The 19,355-nt window shown below is 33.9% G+C and overlaps 2 protein-coding genes across 2 annotated transcripts in view; one reads left to right on the top strand and one right to left on the bottom strand.

Moving 5' to 3' along the window:
• Positions 1-8,655, top strand: part of trmt9b (tRNA methyltransferase 9B) — a 29,230-nt gene extending 20,575 nt beyond the window's left edge. Inside the window, exon 4 of the mRNA XM_056474586.1 lies at positions 6,716-8,655. Coding sequence (XP_056330561.1) covers positions 6,716-7,623 — 908 coding nt within the window. The 3' untranslated portion in view covers positions 7,624-8,655. The remainder of the gene's footprint in view (positions 1-6,715) is intronic.
• Positions 8,656-10,004: 1,349 nt separating this feature from the next.
• hdac12 (histone deacetylase 12) lies at positions 10,005-18,905 on the bottom strand. Its single transcript, XM_056474564.1, has 8 exons — positions 18,656-18,905; positions 18,318-18,461; positions 18,081-18,240; positions 15,704-15,900; positions 13,666-13,816; positions 10,691-10,807; positions 10,466-10,608; positions 10,005-10,165 (listed from the first exon to the last, which is right to left on the bottom strand). Exons 1-8 carry the CDS (start codon positions 18,782-18,784, stop codon positions 10,142-10,144), a joined length of 1,065 nt encoding a protein of 354 aa, XP_056330539.1. The 5' UTR covers positions 18,785-18,905; the 3' UTR covers positions 10,005-10,141.
• Between the last annotated feature and the right edge of the window lie 450 nt (positions 18,906-19,355).

Raw genomic sequence — 19,355 nt, forward strand, 5'->3', positions numbered from 1 at the left:
TTTATAAAATAGTTTTATTAAGTCATCTCTAATAACTGATTTATTTTATCTTTGTAATGATGACAGTAAATAATATTTGACTAGATATTTTTCAAGACACTTCTATACAGCTTAAAGTGACCGTTAAAGGCTTAACTAGGTTAATTAGGTTATCTAGGCAGGTTAGGGTAATTAGGCAAGTTATTGTATAATGATGGTTTGTTCTGTAGACTATCGAAAACAAATTTAGCTTAAAGGGGCTAATAATTTAAAATGGTTTTACATAAATTAAAAACTGCTTTTATTCTAGCCTAAATAAAACAAATAAGACTTTCTCCAGAAAGCTATGTTAAACATAATTTGGGAAATATTTAAAAAGGAAAAATCAGGCAATAGCCTAGTGGTTAGCGCGTCAACATATGGTGCAGTAGCATGTCAGGGCGTCACGAGTTCGAATCCCGGCTCGAGGACTTTTCCCTACCCTACCCCCCTCTCTCTCTCCAACTTCGCTTCCTGTCCTAAATACTGTCCTATCTAATAAAGGCAAAATGGCCAAAAATAAATCTTTAAAAAAATAAAAAATGAAAGGGGCCTAATAATTCTGACTTCAACTGTGTGTATATGTGTATATATAAATAAATAAATAAATAATACACATTATACATATGTGTATGTATGTAGGTGTATAATTTTGTTAATAAAATTATATTTGTATTGTTAATTAAATTATATTTATCATAAAAGCTAATTATAAAACATCCAAAAATCAAATATACATATACACAATTAATACATGTCTAGCTATAAAAAAAACTTTTATTTATATAAATTACTGCATACAGTCTACACCCATAAACATCCTAAAATACTTTCTGGTTCTAGATCAGATTCTGCTTAACCCTTGCAGTATAAAACTGATTCTGACATTTACCACAAGCAATAGTAAACATCTTAAATTCAGTTCATTCTAAATTCAGATTGCAAAGAGTGACTCAGTATTTTAATCATTCCATCATTGATCGTTTTAGTACTTCAAAGGAAGCACCAGCGGGATAATTGACTTGCTGTTGAGTGAGTAAGTGACAAATTGTTCACATTGATTCAGTGAGTCATTGGATAGATTCAACTCTGCAAATAACAGTCTAACATTCATTTTTAAAACTATTATCTATACAAGAATTAACAAGTCATTTAGTTTTTTCTGTAGTCATATAGCGACTGCTTTTTGTTGTTATTGTTTGCTAAAAAGGGTTAGAGTTTGGGGTTAAAAAAATAATATTATATCTCATGTTTTTTCCATATCGACATTTCAGATTTATCCTTTTTAAAAGAGTCTCAGTTCTCATTCATATTAATCAATGAACCAATCAAACTTATTTCAGATTTCAACTTTTGTTAAATGTCAATAAACCTATCAAATTTAATTCAGATTTCTAGTTACATTTATGCCTGGTTTCCACACAGACAATTCCGGGATTTTCAACCTACGCCAGTATGGAGGAAGTGTTTTCATTCTAAAATGTTGTTTTAAAAAGAAAATACAACTCTAATCTAATACAATGCCTATGAATTCTTCACTTTTGCACAGATTGTGTTAGAGTAAAAGGTCATATTGCTTGAAGGAACATCTAGTGCCACAGAACATCTTGTCTGTTTCAGCTTGATGGGCTCAGACAAGACACCATTAGCACAATCATTTATGAGGATGTACTTTAGCTTCACAACACGTTCAATTCATGCGACACACACAGATTAGCACACTGCTGTTTCCATGTTCAAACCATTTCATTTCTGTCTTTTGCACATGTCCAATTTGAGATTTTGAACTTTCTGACTTTTCATAATTTTTTTAAAATTTTTTTTCAGTTTTACACTTTTCATTAATTAAAAAAAAACATGACCTGTAATTGAAATCTACAGACACAAATTAAAGTCTTATAAAGTCCATTTCCATATGTTTTTCATAGATTAGAGTCATAGATTTACATTTCAGTAGCATTTAAATAAATCGAACGTCACATTTTTAATTCTATCTGCATTCTGAAGGATTTACTGAGGCATATGTTCATACAGAATGATTTGCCTGATTGCATACAACAATTAATTATAAAAAACCCCGACTTTAATTGTTGTCAAAATCTGAAAAAAGAATGAAGCAAAAAAGAGTGATGAAAAGACAAAGTAGGAAGAAAAGAAGGACTGAAAGAAGGACAGAAAGAAAGGAATGAAGGAAAGAGAAAAAGAAAGAATAAAGGAAGAAAAGAGAAAAAGAAAGAAAGAAGGTAAAGGAAAAAGGAAGGAAGGAAGGCAGGAAAGAAAAAGGAAAGAAAGGAAGGAAAGAAGGAAAGATTGAAAAGTAAGAAGGAAGGAAAGAGGGAACTAAGAAAGAGAAAGAATGAAAGAAATAAAGGAAAGATAAAAACAGAAAGAAGAGATGAAAGAAGGAAAGCATGAATGGAAGGAAAGAAAGAAAGTAGAAATGAAGAAAGAAAAAGGAAGGAAAGAATGAATGAAGGAAGGAAGGAAGGAAAGAAGGAAAGAAAGAAAGAGAGAAAGAAAGAAAAATAGAAAGAAAAAAGAAAGAAGGAAGGTAAGAATAAAGGAAGAAAATAAGGTAAAGGAAGAAAGAGAAAGAAAGGAAGGAAAGAATGAATAAAGGAAGGAAGGAAGGAAGGAAAGAAAGAAGGAAAGAATGGAAAGTAAGGAAAGAAGGAAGGTAAAAAGGAACTAAGAAAGAGAAAGAAGGAAAGAAAAGGGAAAGAGATGAAAGAAGGAAAGGAAGGAAAGAAAGAAAATGAAAAGAATGAATGTAGGAAGGAAAGAAATAAGGAAAGAGAAAGAAGAAATGAGAGAGAAAGAAAGAAAAGACTGAAGGAAAGAGAAAGAAAGAAAAGAAGGTAAGAATAAAGGAAAAGAGAAAAAGAAAGAGAGAAGGTAAAGAAAGAAGAAAGAGAAAGGAAGGAAAGAATGAATAAAGGAAGGAAGGTAGGAAGGAAAGAAAGGAAAGAATGAAAAGTAAGGAAGGAAAGAAGGCACTAAGAAAGAAAAGGAAAGAAAGATGAAAGGAAGGAAAGAATGAATGGAAGGAAAGAAAGAAAGAAAGATAAAAAAGAAGGAAGGAAAGAATGAATGAAGGTAGGAAGTAAAGAAAGAAGGAAAGAGAAAAGTAAGAAAAAAGAAGGAAAGAAAAAAGGAAGGAAAGAATGAATGAAGGAAAGAAGGAAGGTAGGAAGGAAAGGTGAAGAAAGAAGGAAAGGAAAAAAAGGACAGAAAGAAAGGAAGGAAAGAAAAAAGGAAGGAACAAAAGAAAGAAGGAATGAAAGAGCAAAAAGGAAAGAGAAAGAAAGAAAGAGATGAAAGAAGAGAGGAAGGAAGGAAAGAAAAAGGAAGGAAAGAATGAACTAAGAAAGGGAAAGAAGGAAAGAAAAAAGAGAAAGAAGAAAGAGATGAAAGAAAGAAGGAATGAAAGAAAAGAAGAAGAGAAAGGAAAGAATAAATGAATGAAGGAAGGTAGGTAGGAAGGAAAGAAAGAAAGAGAAGAATTTTGAACCTGACTTTATCCAATGTTCCGATTTAATGCTAGAGATGTATGCAAATTAGCCAAAATTAAGAAATTAGTTCTGTTTATTCAGCAAAGTTTTACCTGGAAAAGTTTTAGAACTTTTATTTTTTTATCACATATTAACATTAAAATCTAATCTAAATGAATTGTTTATTTGTAAGTGGCTTTTATTGTAGTTTATTTTTAATCCATTGTTTTGCCATGAAAATAGCCTTTGTTGCTGACATGGCATTAAATAAAAATAGATATGATATATTTCATTCCATTTGTATATTTAAAGAATGTTTTAGAAAACTTAAAATACAAAAATTGCAAATCTTTCAATGGGGATTAATGGTGATGACTTATTTGTAAATAATAATATATTTCCCTTATTCGCCTTTAGTGTTTTGTCTTAAGTAGAAATGGAGCGCTCACAGATGAAGTAGAAGTGTAGAAATGGAGCGGCTGATTTCAGCTTGATGAGGTGTTTCTAGGCTACAGGAGATGAGCGCTTAGTAAAGGAGGTCTGGGGAGTGTTTGTTGTCAGGATAAACGTCGGGCTCACCTGGCAACCCCTTGTGAGTCCTCGGAGAGAAGATTAATGTCCATTGATGAGATCACGCTCTCATAATGGTTTAAAGGCTCTGAAAGGCCCTTGAAAATCATGAAACACGGCCCTATTAGTAATTTGGCTCTCTGCATTCATAGTGATTTTGTATTTTTCACAGATCTTATTATTATTTACAAAGGGCTTTGTGGTTTATGTCAGTTCGGTTGTATTTTGAAAATATATATATATTACTTCAATAAAAAAATTAAAATCGAACATTTTTATTATATATTATATACACTCACCGGTCACTTTATTGGGTACAATGTGCTAGTACCGGGTTAGACCCCCTTTTGCATTAATCCTTCGTGGCATAGATTGAACAAGGTGCTGGAAATATTCCTCAGAGATTTTGGTCCATATTGACATGATAGCATCATGCAGTTGCTGCAGATTTGTCTGCAGCACATCCATGATGTGAATCTCCCGTTCCACCACATCCCAAAGGTGCTCTATTGGGTTGACATCTGGTGACTGTGGAGGCCATTTGTGTACAGTGAACTCATTGTCACGTTCAAGAAACCAGTCTGAGATGATTCACACTTTATGACATGGCGCGTTATCCTGCTGGAATAAGCCATCACAAGATGGGTACACTGTGGTCATAAAAGGATGGACATGGTCAGAAACAATACTCAGTTGTAACGAGTGATAGTTTGAGTTATTGTTGCTCAGCTCAAACCAGTCTGGCCATTCTCCTCTGACCTCTGGCTTCAACAAGGCATTTGCGCTTACAGAACTGCCGCTTACTGGATATTTTATCTTAATCAGACCATACTCTGTAAACTGTACAGATGGTTGTGTGTGAAAATCCCAGTAGATCAACAGTTTCTGAAATACTCAGACCAGCCCATGTGGCACCAACAACCACGTTCAAAGTCACCTTAAATCCCCTTTCTTCCCCATTCTGATGCTCGGTTTGAACTGCAGCAGATCGTCTTGATCATGTCTACATGCCTAAATGCATTGAGTTGCTGCCATGTGATTGTCTGATTGGAAAATTGCATTAACGAGCAGTTGGACAGGTGTACCTAATAAAGTGGCCAGTGAGTGTTTGAATCTAATTAAAGATAATATAATAATGTAATAATAATATGCATGAAAGAACTAATTACAATTACTAATGTAAGCATACTAGTTTAGTTAGAACATACTTTAGTTCTACTTCAGTTAGTTTACTAAATAAGTACTTTAATTCAGTAATGATTAATATATTTTAATTTTAAAATGCCAAATTTATTTAAGATGAATATTGTTAGTTAGTAACTAGTAAAGTATTACGTTTTATTTAATGTAAATATATTATCACTATTAACCATAAACATCATAATACCATAATAAATGCTGAGGCAAAAATGTCTATTAATTGAGTAATTCCCTCTCTATCTTGTAAAACTCAACAGTTACAAAAATACAGTAATAAGAACAGGGGTGTCCAAACTCGGTCCTGAAGGGCCGGTGTCCTGTTGCGTTTAGCTCCAACTTGCTTTAACACACCTACCAGGAAGTTTCTAGTATACCGAGTAAGAGCTTGACTAGCTAGTTCTGGTGTGTTTGGTTAGGGTTGGAGCTAAATTCTCCAGGACTGAGTTTAGACACCCCTGAATAAGAACATACAGTGCATGCCATGAATAAATAATACATATTCATAAAATCTATTGCATGCATTGTTAAACTATGATACTGCAGGATGGAATAAAATCGCTGTCATAAATATTTGGTGCGTAAATGAAATTCACGCATCTGTAATTTATAAAAACGTTAAGGAAAACAGAATGTACTCGTAATTTAATGAGTTTTTACGAATTCCAAAATCTGCGATTAGAAAAGACAGTTACAACGTTTTCTTTGCCTGTTTGTATACGACTTATAAATTTACGATGGGTGTACTTTACAAACACAAAATACAGTTTCACCACGAACATTACGACCTGATTACCAGTACGAATCAAAAAGTGACCCTCCGCTGTCAAAATTGTCACCACACAGCTGAGCACTCGAGCTTCCACACACCGTCTCAGGTAAGATTTTTGTTATGCTCATGATGGACATTTCTTAAAGAGGGAATAACAAAAAGCTAGAGTGCCCAGCCATTTTGCTAGGCGGGCTTCCTTCAGTTAGGATTCAGGATCTCATCACGCAAGTGCACCGTTGCGATCGATGGCTCTTGTTGTTTATTAATGCCTGTGACAGCGGTGACATAAAATTTTGGCTGCGGAGTGTCGTTTTTTGATTCTTACTCATAATTGGGTCATCATGTCCATGGTGAAACTGTGTTTCGGGTTTGTAAAGTACACCCACCGTAAATGTATAAGTCGTATACAAACAGACAAAGAAAATGTATCTGTGTCTGTTCTGATCGCAGATTTTGGAATTGTACCCTTGTAAAATAATAAGTGTTTTGTTTTCCTTTACGTTTTAATAATTACAGATGGGTTAACTTTATTTATGCACAAGATATTTTTTTTATTCCATACTGCAGCAGCCCAATTTAATTTAATTTTAGGGCACACTATTACTTTACCTTGACTGTACTATAACACATCAATGACCAATCGATACAATCTCTTTCAATTGCCCAGTCATCCACCACATGTCCACCAAAGAGCGGCGTATCCGAGCAATAAAAGAGATGGCGCGAACCCTGCGTGTTGGAGGACGGATCATGATCTACGTTTGGGCCATGGAGCAGAAGAGGCGCAAGTTTGAGAAGCAGGACATCTTTGTTCCCTGGAACCCCAATCCTCCTTTATCTCCTGCCCTCAGAGGAACCAGACAACGAGGTGACGGGACCCAAAGCGTGAGCGACGAAACTTCGTCTGGCGACAAGTACAGGAAAGTGAGAAGCACGTCCTCCATGTTGGATGAAGGTGACTTGATCAGTCCCAGTCAACAGAAACAGCAGAGGCTTTGGTTCTTTTCAAGATCTTTGGATTCGGTGTTGGATTTCGGCAGCTTGACTCTCTCTCGTTCCTCCTCCAGCACTTTACAAACTGAAACAGAAAACCGAAACCGACGCGGTAGCGGTCGAGGTCTTATAAGGCAGATGTCTAGTCTTTTTTCGTCCTCGTCCAGAACTAGTCTAGAAGAAGATGTTTTCATCTCGGATCCCAATGAAACGGTGCGCAAAATGGACAATAGAAGCGCTGGGAATGGAAATGTGGAGCTCGTTCATGAATGTTCCTCAGTTCCACTGCCTGATTTGGTCTCCTACCAAAGGGACCAGTCAAATCTTGAAGGACACGAGGAGGAATTAAGGATGCCAGAGACTTTGCGGAGGAAGGAAAGTTCATCGTCTCTTCTGGAAGGTGACGGGATAAAAGGAGAGCAGCCAAAAGACTCTTGTTTGCGGTACTATCATGTATTCAGGGAAGGAGAACTGACGCAGTTGATCCAAAACCATGTGGATGATCTCCATGTTCTGCACACTTTCTTGGACCACGCCAACTGGTGCGTAGTGGCTGAGAAGATCCAGGTTTGGAAGGTTTAAATTGAATTTTAATGGTTTTAGGTTTTGTTTTAGTTTGAGATTTTTAAGTATTGTGACCTTGGGAGTGCTAATATTAAACTTTAGCAGTATAAATGGCAATAAGCAGTGAGATATTGATGCTCTGATGACCAACGTTGGTCTAAAAGGTAGTGTTTAAGCTAGTCTTACTATGAAAACTGATAAACTAAATGAAATATTCATCTCGCTGTGGCATTTTAAAGAGATAGTTTATGCCAAAATGGAAAAATTTACTGTTACTTTACCTCACCTTCAGGCCATCCAAGATTTATTTTAAGGTGTATTGTTTGGTAGAGCATTAGCTGAAACTAAATTCAAGCTTAATCCTATCAGGACTTTTAGAGTCCAAAAATATGTATACAGGTATCACAAAATTATTACCTATGGCTTCTGACGATAGGATCATTGTGTGAAAGAAGCTAAACATCATCAGTCAGAAGCCACATGCTTTCATTTTGTTTTGCCAATATAAGTTTTTGACTCTTCAAGTGTTGTACTTGAGTAAAAAACATCTTCGATATCCTGGGGGTGAGTAAAGTAACATAAAATCTTCATTTTGGGTGAACTACAACTTTAATTTTCGTTGTTGTTTGGTTTTAGTTACAAATAATCGACTTGCACTGATTTTAATGGTATATCACTGTTAGCTGTCCTCAGCAACGCCTGCCTGAAACAGAAAGCATAGCACATCGTTTTTCTGAAACAAACAATGTGAGCACATAACTAGAGTTTTCTTATTGAATGCTCTTTGGGTGTTTGTCTGTGTAGGTGTTGTGTTGTGTGGTTAATATTTTACCATATAGCTGTCGTGTTGTGTTGGTCTGAAGATTTTAAACAAGATTTTAAATAGTCGACTGCTTGTTTATCAATTGCACATAAATTCTTGAAAACTTGAACAATGAAACATGTTTGTGCCGGTGTTGTTGTAAGTTGTGTGTGTGTGTTTGTATTGGTGTACCTTGACCATGTCAATGTCACAACAAAGGTCTTTAATTTTTCCCTAAACTTGAACCATTTTTATGTGTATTTTTGACTTAAACATAATAAAAAGTACTATATTTTGTTTTTATCGAATCTACTGGCTCGTTTGTTTCTTTAGTGAATTACTATGTAAAACCACCTTATTATTGTATAAAACCATTTCCAAGCAAGCATTTTTCTTTTGTTTGTTTATTAGAAACATAACAGTCTTGGCTAAAACAATAGACGTCTAATAGTCCTATAATAGACTAGTAATCTAATAGTTAGATTTCACGTGTACTCATTCATTCCTGTATATTGGATAACTAGTCTATTTTTGGACTATTGTTAGACGTCTATTAGATGTTCACTGACAGCATAAATCTAGCCTTGTTTTACCTAAGATGTCTATGTTTGGACATCCATTAGACATCTTTTCAACACAAAATTGTTTGGAGGGTGGTAAGAGAATGCATTGAGATTATCATTATTATTATTATTTATTTATTTATTATTGAAATACCCCAAAAGTACCAAGGTTTTAGCTATTGTACTGGTTTGAATGCATATCTTTTTAAAATAATGAAAGTTTGAAGTCAGAATTATAAGCCCCCCTTTGATTTAGATTTTTTTTTAAATAAACATTTACCAAATGTTTAACAGAACAAGGAAATTTTCACAGTATGTCTGATAATATTTTTTCTCCGGTAGAAAGTCGTATTTGTTTTATTTCGGCTAGAATAAAAGCAGTTTTTAATTAAAAAATGTTTGTTTTTTAAAATCATTTTAAGGTCAAAATTATTAGCCACTTTAAGCTATATACTTTAAGCTATATATATTTTCAATAGTCTACAGAACAAACCATCATTATACAATAACTTGCCTAATTACCCTAACCTGCCTAGTTAACCTAATTAACCTAGTTAAGCCTTTAAATGTCTTGAATTGTCTTGAAAAATATCTAGTCAAATATTATTTACTGTCACCATGGCAAAGATAAAATAAATAAGTTATTAGAAATGAGTTACTAAAACTATTATGTTTAGAAATGGGTTAAATATCGTCTCTCTGTTAAACAGAAATTGGGGAAAAAGTTAAATAATAATAATAATAATTATTATTATTATACTAATAATTCAGGGGGGCTAATAATTCTGACTTTAACTGTATGTAATGTTTTATTATTTATTTATTATATACAAAGATATACAAAAAAACTGTATAATGACTATCTAAAATTTGTGTCTTTGAAAAAGAAATAGGTAATTATTTACAGTGTTTATTTAATTTGATTACGTAATTTTAAAAATGAATTTAAAATGTAATTCTAAGAGACAAGTGCAATTTTTTTCTTATATATATATATATATAGGAAAACATATGTTATAATTCTGATGTTTTTTTTATTGGGGGAATATACACAATTACAGAAAATATTTACAAGTATATAAAGATCCTCCATAGTTTACTTATGCATGCAAAATTATACTGAATATTTCCTTCTATGATTATTGAATCTCATTTTATTTCCATCCTGGAGTTAAAGTCCATGCTCCCTCCAAACCTAAGAGCACAAACATGAACCATTAAAAGCATATAAACCACAGACAGTGCAATACTTTACATTTGGATGATTTAAAGGCACAGAAAGCGTATTTAAAGGGACAGAAAATGTGTGTTTTTTTACATTTCATCTATTCTGATTTAAATAATAATAAAAAACAGGAACAAAAAATGTAAATAATCTAATAAGCAATAACAAGATAAAACAACACGGTTCATGGCGCTCAGTAATATCAACGTTTAGTTCCTGTCAGCTCCATGAAATCCCACATTATCCTCATTGTGGATTCTGCAAGCTCACCTTTAATGCAGCTCTGTGAATTATTGAGTGCCTGCGTGCCAGTCGATCAATATCTCTGGAATAGCCTCCTCCAATGACAGTGGCCACAGGAATGCCCCTTTTAATGACTGTCTGAAGCACATAGAGATCCCTCTGGTAAAGTCCTGCGTTGGGTAAAAAGCACAGCGTTGAATAATCGGTTGCATTTTGCAATTTAGATGTGTGTTACAGAATGAACAGATTCACCTTCATCTGTGAGTCGAAGCTTTCCAAGTTCATCCTCCCAGTGCGGATCCACACCAGAATCATACAGCACCAGATCTGGCCGGAAAGACTCCAGTAGCCAAGGAAGATGTTCCTGGACTTACATAGTACAACAGATAGGTGTATATTTTATCTATATTTTTACTTAAGTATACTGTACCACATTATGATATTGGAATGTAAAGTGTTATTCATATTTAAAGCTGGTTTGTAGCTACTTAGAATATCGATTATTGGTGCTGTTATTAGTACTGTACAGTGTTGGGTGTAATTAGTTACATTGTAATACATGGTTTTTCTGCTAAAAAGCAAAGTTAGGGATTACTTAATTTTTTTGATCATTTAATAATAGTTACTTTTAGGGCTGGGTGATATAGGAAAATGAAATCTCGATAATTCTTTTCCATATTGAATGATATATATTTCAATATAAGTTGTTAATGCTTCCAGATTTAAAAGAGTACACCAGCAATGACTGAAGCCACAAAAATTAGAGGGTCCATTAAATGGCATAAGATATTTTCAGCCGATAAATTTTCAGTGGCCAAAAATTTGGTACATCTCTAATATCAACACTTTTAGATTCCCATTGTTACTCATTTCTGCTGTGTGATTGGCTCTTTGATCAATATTGGGTGAAAAAGTACAGAGCTTTTTGTTATTGACATAAATTTTACTGCTATACGATATAATATCGTTTATCGACCCAGCACTAGTTACTTTTAATATACTAGCCATAAATACAGTACATAAATCTAGCAGTTCTGTATAAATCAGTTCAGAAAAGCAATTATATGTTTTGCTGAATAATATTTTTTTAACCAAGAAAATTAATGACAATATATGGCCGGGAGCTAGCTCTCTGCAACTCTCACATGGTCGCCCACTGAAGCTAAGCAGGGCTGCTCCCGGTTAGTACCTGGATGGAAGACCACATGGGAAAGCTTGGTTGCTGCCAGAAGTTGTGTTAGTGAGGCCAGCAGGGGGCACTCACTGGTCTGTGTGGGTCCTAATGCCCCAGTATATTGATGGGGACTCTATACTGCTCTGTGAGTGCTGTCTTTCGTAAAACCACATTAAATATACCAGGATGTCCTTTAAAAAAAAGAGTATGGGCTGGAATCCTAGCCAAATTTGCCCACTGGCCTCTCCTTTCTATTTCTATTTTCTAAGCATTGAGATTTAAACTGGTAGTGAGTCAAGTAATTAAATTACTTATCGAGTAACTAAGTGTAACGTAAGATGCTGAACAACGAAGATAAGGATTCACGTGCAGTTTATTAAAGCCCAATCCAAATTCTATTTTTGTACCCCTTGAAACCGAGTGTGAAGGGAAAGGGCTTCAAAATTTACTCCTAAGAAATGGGACAGCACTACAACACCTGCACACGTCATCATGTGTCATTGCAATCTCTTGTTTCATATGAGATCGACAATCGTGACTGCTGTAGTTATTCCAGTTGCATTATTTTTTAGTATTTATCTTCAGGAAATCACTGAAGGCATATATTATGTTATCATAACGATCTAATGTAGCAATATGATCATAACTGTACTGTGTAACATTTACACCGTGGCCAGCCTCATCTATGTAAACACAAAAACAACATTAACATAATACCACACACTGTAAATATATCATTCCCAGCCACTAGGCTTTTCTGAAAGTATGTTGTGGGACCACTATACAGGAGTTATTATTAGGGATTATAGATAGCAAAATTTAGCGGTTTTTATTTTAGCGTTTTTTTTTTTTTTAAAGCATGACAGTAAAACATGAACGCTGCTATGATTGCATTAAAACATGTGCTTCTTTGTTGTAAAAACACGGAATCACTAGATTGGATTAACGTTTCGTGATGCTACAATAATAGTGAACATGACTATTAGCGTGCGTGCCGTGTAAATAGTCCTTGTAATCAATCCATAAGCAGCTCTCAGCTGTGTGTGTGTAATCTACGGAAAACAGGAACAGGTGTGTTTGAGGTGCATTACAGGATTTGTAGTCCATATGGTGACTGAATTGTAGTCCAAGTGAAAGTGAATGATTCTGTGATTGTGACACTAAGTTACTTTTCAAACAAAGTATTTGGAAAAGTAATTTACATAAAATGTTTGATGCAATCAATAATTCATTATTTTTATGAAGTAACCTACCCAACACTGGTACTGTAACTTATTTGTGTTTAAATTATTGTTAGTTGGTTTAAATTATTGTTAGTCGGTTTAAATTATTGTTAGTCGGTTTATGTGGCTGAAGTGCCCCAAAAAAATTCTCATTTTTGCGATTGTTTTAGAACTTGTAGAAGTTCTTTTCTTATGGCAGAAATGACTAGGAAAAAATAAACAGCAGAAAACACTTGCTTTAAAACCAAGTGTGTTAATGACTATACTGAAAAAGTTGAATAATATAACAAGAAAATATTAGTTTGCAATTTAAGCAGCATAAGGAGCTGATTCAAACATCTAAAAATCAATGAAATTAATGGAATAGACCTAGTGTCAATTAGTAGTCTAGTGTCAAAAAGATTCAATAATACAACAATCTTTCAAAGGAGCAACATTTGTTCTTTTGTATTTAATTATATTTTAACATTTATGTATGTTTAATGTATACTTATGTATCACATACTCCTTAATGTCATCCACCATCATATTTGTAAAGTATTAAATCAGACACTGGAACTATTGAAACAAAGACCTATAGATTTGTGGAGGAAGTAATACTTAACGGTTTCAGGGAGTTCAGAATCGGGTCTCTCTTCTGGTAAACAATATCGTTTATAATCCATTTTGATCTTTAAATCCTTTTACCGACCTTTTACATTCACTATCAGCTACATTATGAAATGTAATACATACAATAAAAGCATAATGGGTCACTTTAAATGTATTTAAAAGTCTAAAATGATCTGTTTCTGTGTATGCGCAAACTGCATAAAACAAAAATAAAATACCTATGGAAAGATACTCTCTGTCTTCAGTGCCATCTTCCAAACTGACATCGAGATCACTCTGCTGTTTCTGCGAAGGAAAGTTTCTCCCACAATGCACTGAGAAGGTAAAAACACTGGGCTCGTCCTTAAAGATGAATGCTGTGCCGTCACCCTGGTGAACGGAGGAAAGGCAAAGATCATTTATAATTGAGGAAAACCGCAGCATTTCGGTCAGTACAACAAAAGAACAATTCACTTTGATTCTCAGATGTAAATGAGTCATCTGCCGTTATTGAAATATGGCTTTAAAGGGGTAGTTCGCTCAAAATCGAAAATTCTGTCATCATTTACTTACCCTTCACTTGTTTCTGTTGAACACAAAAGATGTTTTAAAAAATGTTAACTATTGAATTCTATAGCATGTTTTTCCTACAATGGAAGTCAATGGTTAACATTTTTCAAAATATCTTCTTGTGTTCAACAGAAAAGCAAAACTCCTAAATGTCTGGAACCACCTGAGGGTGAATAAGTAGTAGTGCTGCACAATTTGGGGTAAAAACTGACATTGCGATTTATTTTATTTTTATACAATATATATTGCAATATTGATTATATATTTTCACCAGATGAAATGAATAGGTCTATTTGGAAAGAATTAATAATTTTCGATACATTGGTAAGGTTTTTTAGGGAGGTGCATCTACATAGAATAAAATAAACATTGAGAAATACAGTAGAGCAACAATACTGTACAAATAAAATATATACATATGCTTTTTTAATTTTCTGGAAGTCTAGCAATATTCAGATACACAAATTTAATAATCAAATGTAAAATAACACTGTATAGGCTTTATAGTGTGTGTGTGTGTGTGTGTGTGTGTATATGTATATGTGTGCGTGTATGTGTGTATGTGTGTCTGTGTGTGTATATATATATATATCAGAAAACATATTTCTAACGGTGCTGTTGACTTGAAATTTTCACCAGATGTTGGTAACAACCAAAGAAATCCATACAGGCAATGAAAACATTATTAATTAGTACAAATTAAGTTATGAGTAGGGCCAGACAGAGTCTGCGGACATTTTTGCTATTTCTGCTGAGAAGTTTGTAAAACAATCTGAGGATTTATGCGGAATAATTTTAGGAGTATTATAACTAAAAACTTAATATATAAAATAATAAATTTTTAACTTTTATTTAATGTTTACAATGCAAATCCAATTAGATCCACTTAATTGGTAAACAAAACAAGTTTCTCATATCTACTAAAAGACCGCATATTACTTTACAAACTGTATTGTAAATAAATCATATGAAAATTTTTATATTATTACTATTAGTATATAGCCATAATATTAGTGAAATGAATTTAAACAATGAATAAATATAAATTTACACACATTAACACAAGTATATACATAGACTCAATGATGGGCTAAAAATCTGCTGATTTCTGCATGCGCATATTCCGTGTGGGCCTAGTTATGAGTAATAAAATGAAATGACAGGAAAAAAGTATTGAACTCATGAAGAAAGGGAGATGTAGAAAGGCAGTGAAAGCCCAGACAGCAGTTGAAATCTCTCAGTAGTTCTTCAGCAGCCCTCTGTCCTTCATCATTGTAAATAAATATTAGCTGCTTCAGTCCAACATCTACATTAGCAGGAATCAGGATGATGAAGATGAAACAAGAGTGGACATTTCAGCAAGACAACGATCCAAAAAACAGCCAAGGAATATTTCAAATGCTTTAAAAGAAAGCCCGGCCAGTCACCTGACTTGAATCCAATATAAAATTCAAATTAAAGATCAGATTTGATAGATGAAACCCACAGAACCATCAAGATTCTTACACTCTGTTGAAGTCTGAAAAACTCACACCTGATCAATTCATGTGACTTTATTCTCCATATGAGAAGTGTCTAATATTATAATACCAGTTAATATTGGGTATGCACACATTGCGATTAACGATATATTGTGCAGTCCTCGTATATAGTGAATGTAAATGTTGGTTTTGTGTGAACTACCCCTTAAATGGCTGATGTGTGTACCTGATGTACGTCCAGATCCGCAATGAGAATCTTCCTCTTGGGTGTGGGCTTGAAGATCAAGTGCTTGGCCGTGACAGCCAGGTCATTGAGCAGGCAGAAGCCCGAGCTGTGGCTGGGAAAGGCATGATGGGTTCCTCCGGCTGTGCTGCAGGCCAATCCTCTCTGCAGAGCGATTTGTCCCGCCAGCAACGTCCCACCTGGACCACATCTCACAACAGACAAATACATTACATCACACTTTGGAAGAGGCAGGACAGCACAACAATACAGCTTCAGAGCAAAAATACGCAGGTATGCTTTATGTATAATAGAAAAATGGATTTCATGATTAAACAAATAACACAGTGTTGAAGATGTAGAGACAAAAAAATAGAGATATTATATACAAATGAAGCTTAGCAAAGCTATAAAATATCAAATTAATAATAACTTGCATATTCAGTGCTATGCATATGCAGCATAAGTGTTCCCCATTTTAAAAATGAATATTTTTATCCATTTCTCAGTGAATATGGGTAATATATTTTGGTGCATTTGAACAGAACAGATTTACTAAACAGATATTTATTCAAATAATATTTTATTTACCCAACATCTTCAGAAACACAAAGATAATATATTTAAATTCATGCAAAATATTGAAAAAAGAAATTACAAACTACAAAATTTCAACAAAATTCTTTTAAATATTAAATTTTTTATTTAATATTTTCCCCTAACATATAAATTTGGGTGCAGTAATTTTGGACCGTTATCATTAGTTTTTTTGTTAGATTAGCTCCAGATTTGGCTTCAGTACTGACTAATCTAATGTATATACACAAATAAAATATTGTACAGTTTCTCATGTAACTGTACTTGTATGCTGAGCACTCTATGTATGCACTTGTGTACAGTATGTATGTGTGTGTGTGTTTGTGCATGCACTACTTTGGGTGGTTTACGATGACTCATTTGAATAATGACATGGTTATAGCCTAGGTATTATAATAGTGAAGTGGTTTATGAGGACATGCTCTGTGTCCTTGTTTTTGAAAACTGTTAAAAATGTAAACTTTAAAGGTTCTTTTGACATTCAAAATTTGCCACAACTTTCCTATGAGGGTTGGGTTAAGGTTTAGGGTAAGATGATAATAAGATATTTTAATATTTTATAATAATATTTTTTTTAGTATAAGATACATTACACATATAGGGAGTACTCATAAACCACCAATACCTGTGTGTGTGCTTATAAGAAAATGCGTTTTTAAAAACAGTTTTTAATTTTTTAAATTCCATTTTAAGGTCAAAATTATTAGCCCCTTTAACCTTTTTTTTTTACACGATAGTCTACAGACTAGTAGTCTAACCTGCCTAGTTAACCAAATTAACCTAGTTAAGCCTTTAAATGTCACTATAAGCTGCATTGAAGTGTCTTGAAAAATATCTTGCCAAATATTATTTACTGTCATCATGGCAAAGATAAAATAAACCAGTTATTAGAAATCAGTTAGTAATTCTGCCTTGATCTGTATGTATATATATATATATATATATATATATATATATATATATATATATATATATATATATATATATATATATAATAACACAATGACATTATACAATTAAAATACACACTAATTATAAAATATATAAATAAAAATAATCTACGTTCTCATAAAATCTACCATAGTTACTCAGTGACATTTAGGACCTAGACTCATAATAGATAGATACATGGATGGATGGATAGATGGAAAGATGGTTAGATAGATAGATAGATGGATAGATAGATAGATGGATGGATAAAAATGCATTTTAAATGGTTATAAAAATTTTCTGAAAATTGTGCATAATAAAAAAATTATATATTTTAAAAGTGTTTCAGTAGTGGTTACTTTAGGTAAAAACTTTATAATAAAATATTGTAAAATAATATTAAAATAACATATTAGATGAAAACCCTGCTAAAAAATCCAGCTTAAACCAGCCAAGGCTGGTTTTAGCTGGTTGACCAGCCTGGTTTTGGATGGGTTTCGGCCATTTCCAGGCTGGTTTCCAGCCATTTTCAGCCTGGTCTTAGCTGGTGAGGATGGAAAATGACCAGCTAAATCCAGCTTGACCAGCCTGGTTTAAGCTGGACATAGCTGGTTTTGGCTGGGCTCCCAGCCTGGCTAGGCTGTTCAAGCTGGTTTTAGCTGGTCATTTTTCATCCTCACCAGGAAATGGCCAAAACCTTCTAAAACCAGGCTGGTTGACCAGCTAAAGCCAGCCAACCAGCCTAGGCTGGTTTAAGCTGTTTTTTCAGTAGGAAAAATAAATGGTCAAATATGACCCAAGACATCCCCAAGGCTTCACAGTTTTGATTTTCAGCACATACTAAATACCATACCTGTTTCATATCTGCAGCGTTGCACTAATCCAGAACTCCAGGGAAATCCGCTCCTTTTCTGATCTTTCTCATTGATTTTTCCACTAATAAACTTGGACAGGTACTCCTCAGTGTGCACACATCTCAGGAGCTCTTCAGAAGCAATCTTAGGAGCCCACACCTTTAATAAAGTATCTAATTTAGTTAATTAAATGATGTATATTAATTCTAGTTAAACATTCATTAAACAAATTCAACCTGTTTATCCGTTATGACTTGATCTCTGAGCAAACTCTCCAGGATTTTGGGAAACTTTAACATTGGAAATCTGTGGTTTTCAGGGAGCTCACAGATATATTTTACATGATGAACTATAGGAAGTGCTCTTGATTCAAGACAAATCTGAGAGAGAGAGAGAGAGAGAGAGAGAGAGAGAGAGAGAGAGAGAGAGAGAGAGAGAGAGAGAGAGAGAGAGAGAGAGAGAGAGAGAGAGAGATCATATGCAAATGAGGGCTCTTATATGGTTAGTAAATGTCATGTCACGACTAGTTTTGCACTCGAGGGAGTTTGATGTGATTATATTGAGGAAATATTACATGTTCAGCGTTGAAAAACCTCCTCCATGTCCATTGCGCTGGGTTTCGCTTCTGAACTGTATCATTTTGGACCAAATGTTTGTATTTAATAGCTGCTCTACATCTAGATTTTTGACATAAACGAAACATCGCCACGCAACAAGCTGCATAGGCTACGTAATGTTTTAAAATAGCGTGCAGTCACATAATCAGCAACTAGTATGTAAATAACGCCATTACATGTTACTAGAAATGTACGCACGTAGGTATATCCGTAGCAGCCCTCACTTGATGTGTGTACATAAGACGAGTTGTTTTTTGTGGTTGTGTTGGAAGTGCACCACTGCCACCATCTGTTGAGGAGAGAGAAAGAGATGCAAACAAAACCGGAATGGCAAACTAGATGGATGGATAGATATATTTGATGCTTGTTTAAGCTTTTTAATTTTGTTTCTTTGCTGATCATGTGCTGCTATTAAGGGTCAAAAATGACGCACCTTCACAAAATCCAAAAATAAAGCAGCAAATTTTCATTTTAATCCTCAAATCTATTTTGCTTGAAAAAACAGCCTCATCATTCATCATAAATTCTGAATGTCTAGGTTGTTGTTGTTGTTGTTGTTGTTTTTTTAAAACTAAATTACAGGTTTCTGTTTTCAAAAGGTACCTGCATAGTTTTAGTAAAGTATTCATAGAAGTTAAAGCAGCATATTTTTATTTA

This window comes from Danio aesculapii, chromosome 15 (assembly GCF_903798145.1).
Source record: "Danio aesculapii chromosome 15, fDanAes4.1, whole genome shotgun sequence".
Classification (NCBI taxonomy): domain Eukaryota; kingdom Metazoa; phylum Chordata; class Actinopteri; order Cypriniformes; family Danionidae; genus Danio; species Danio aesculapii.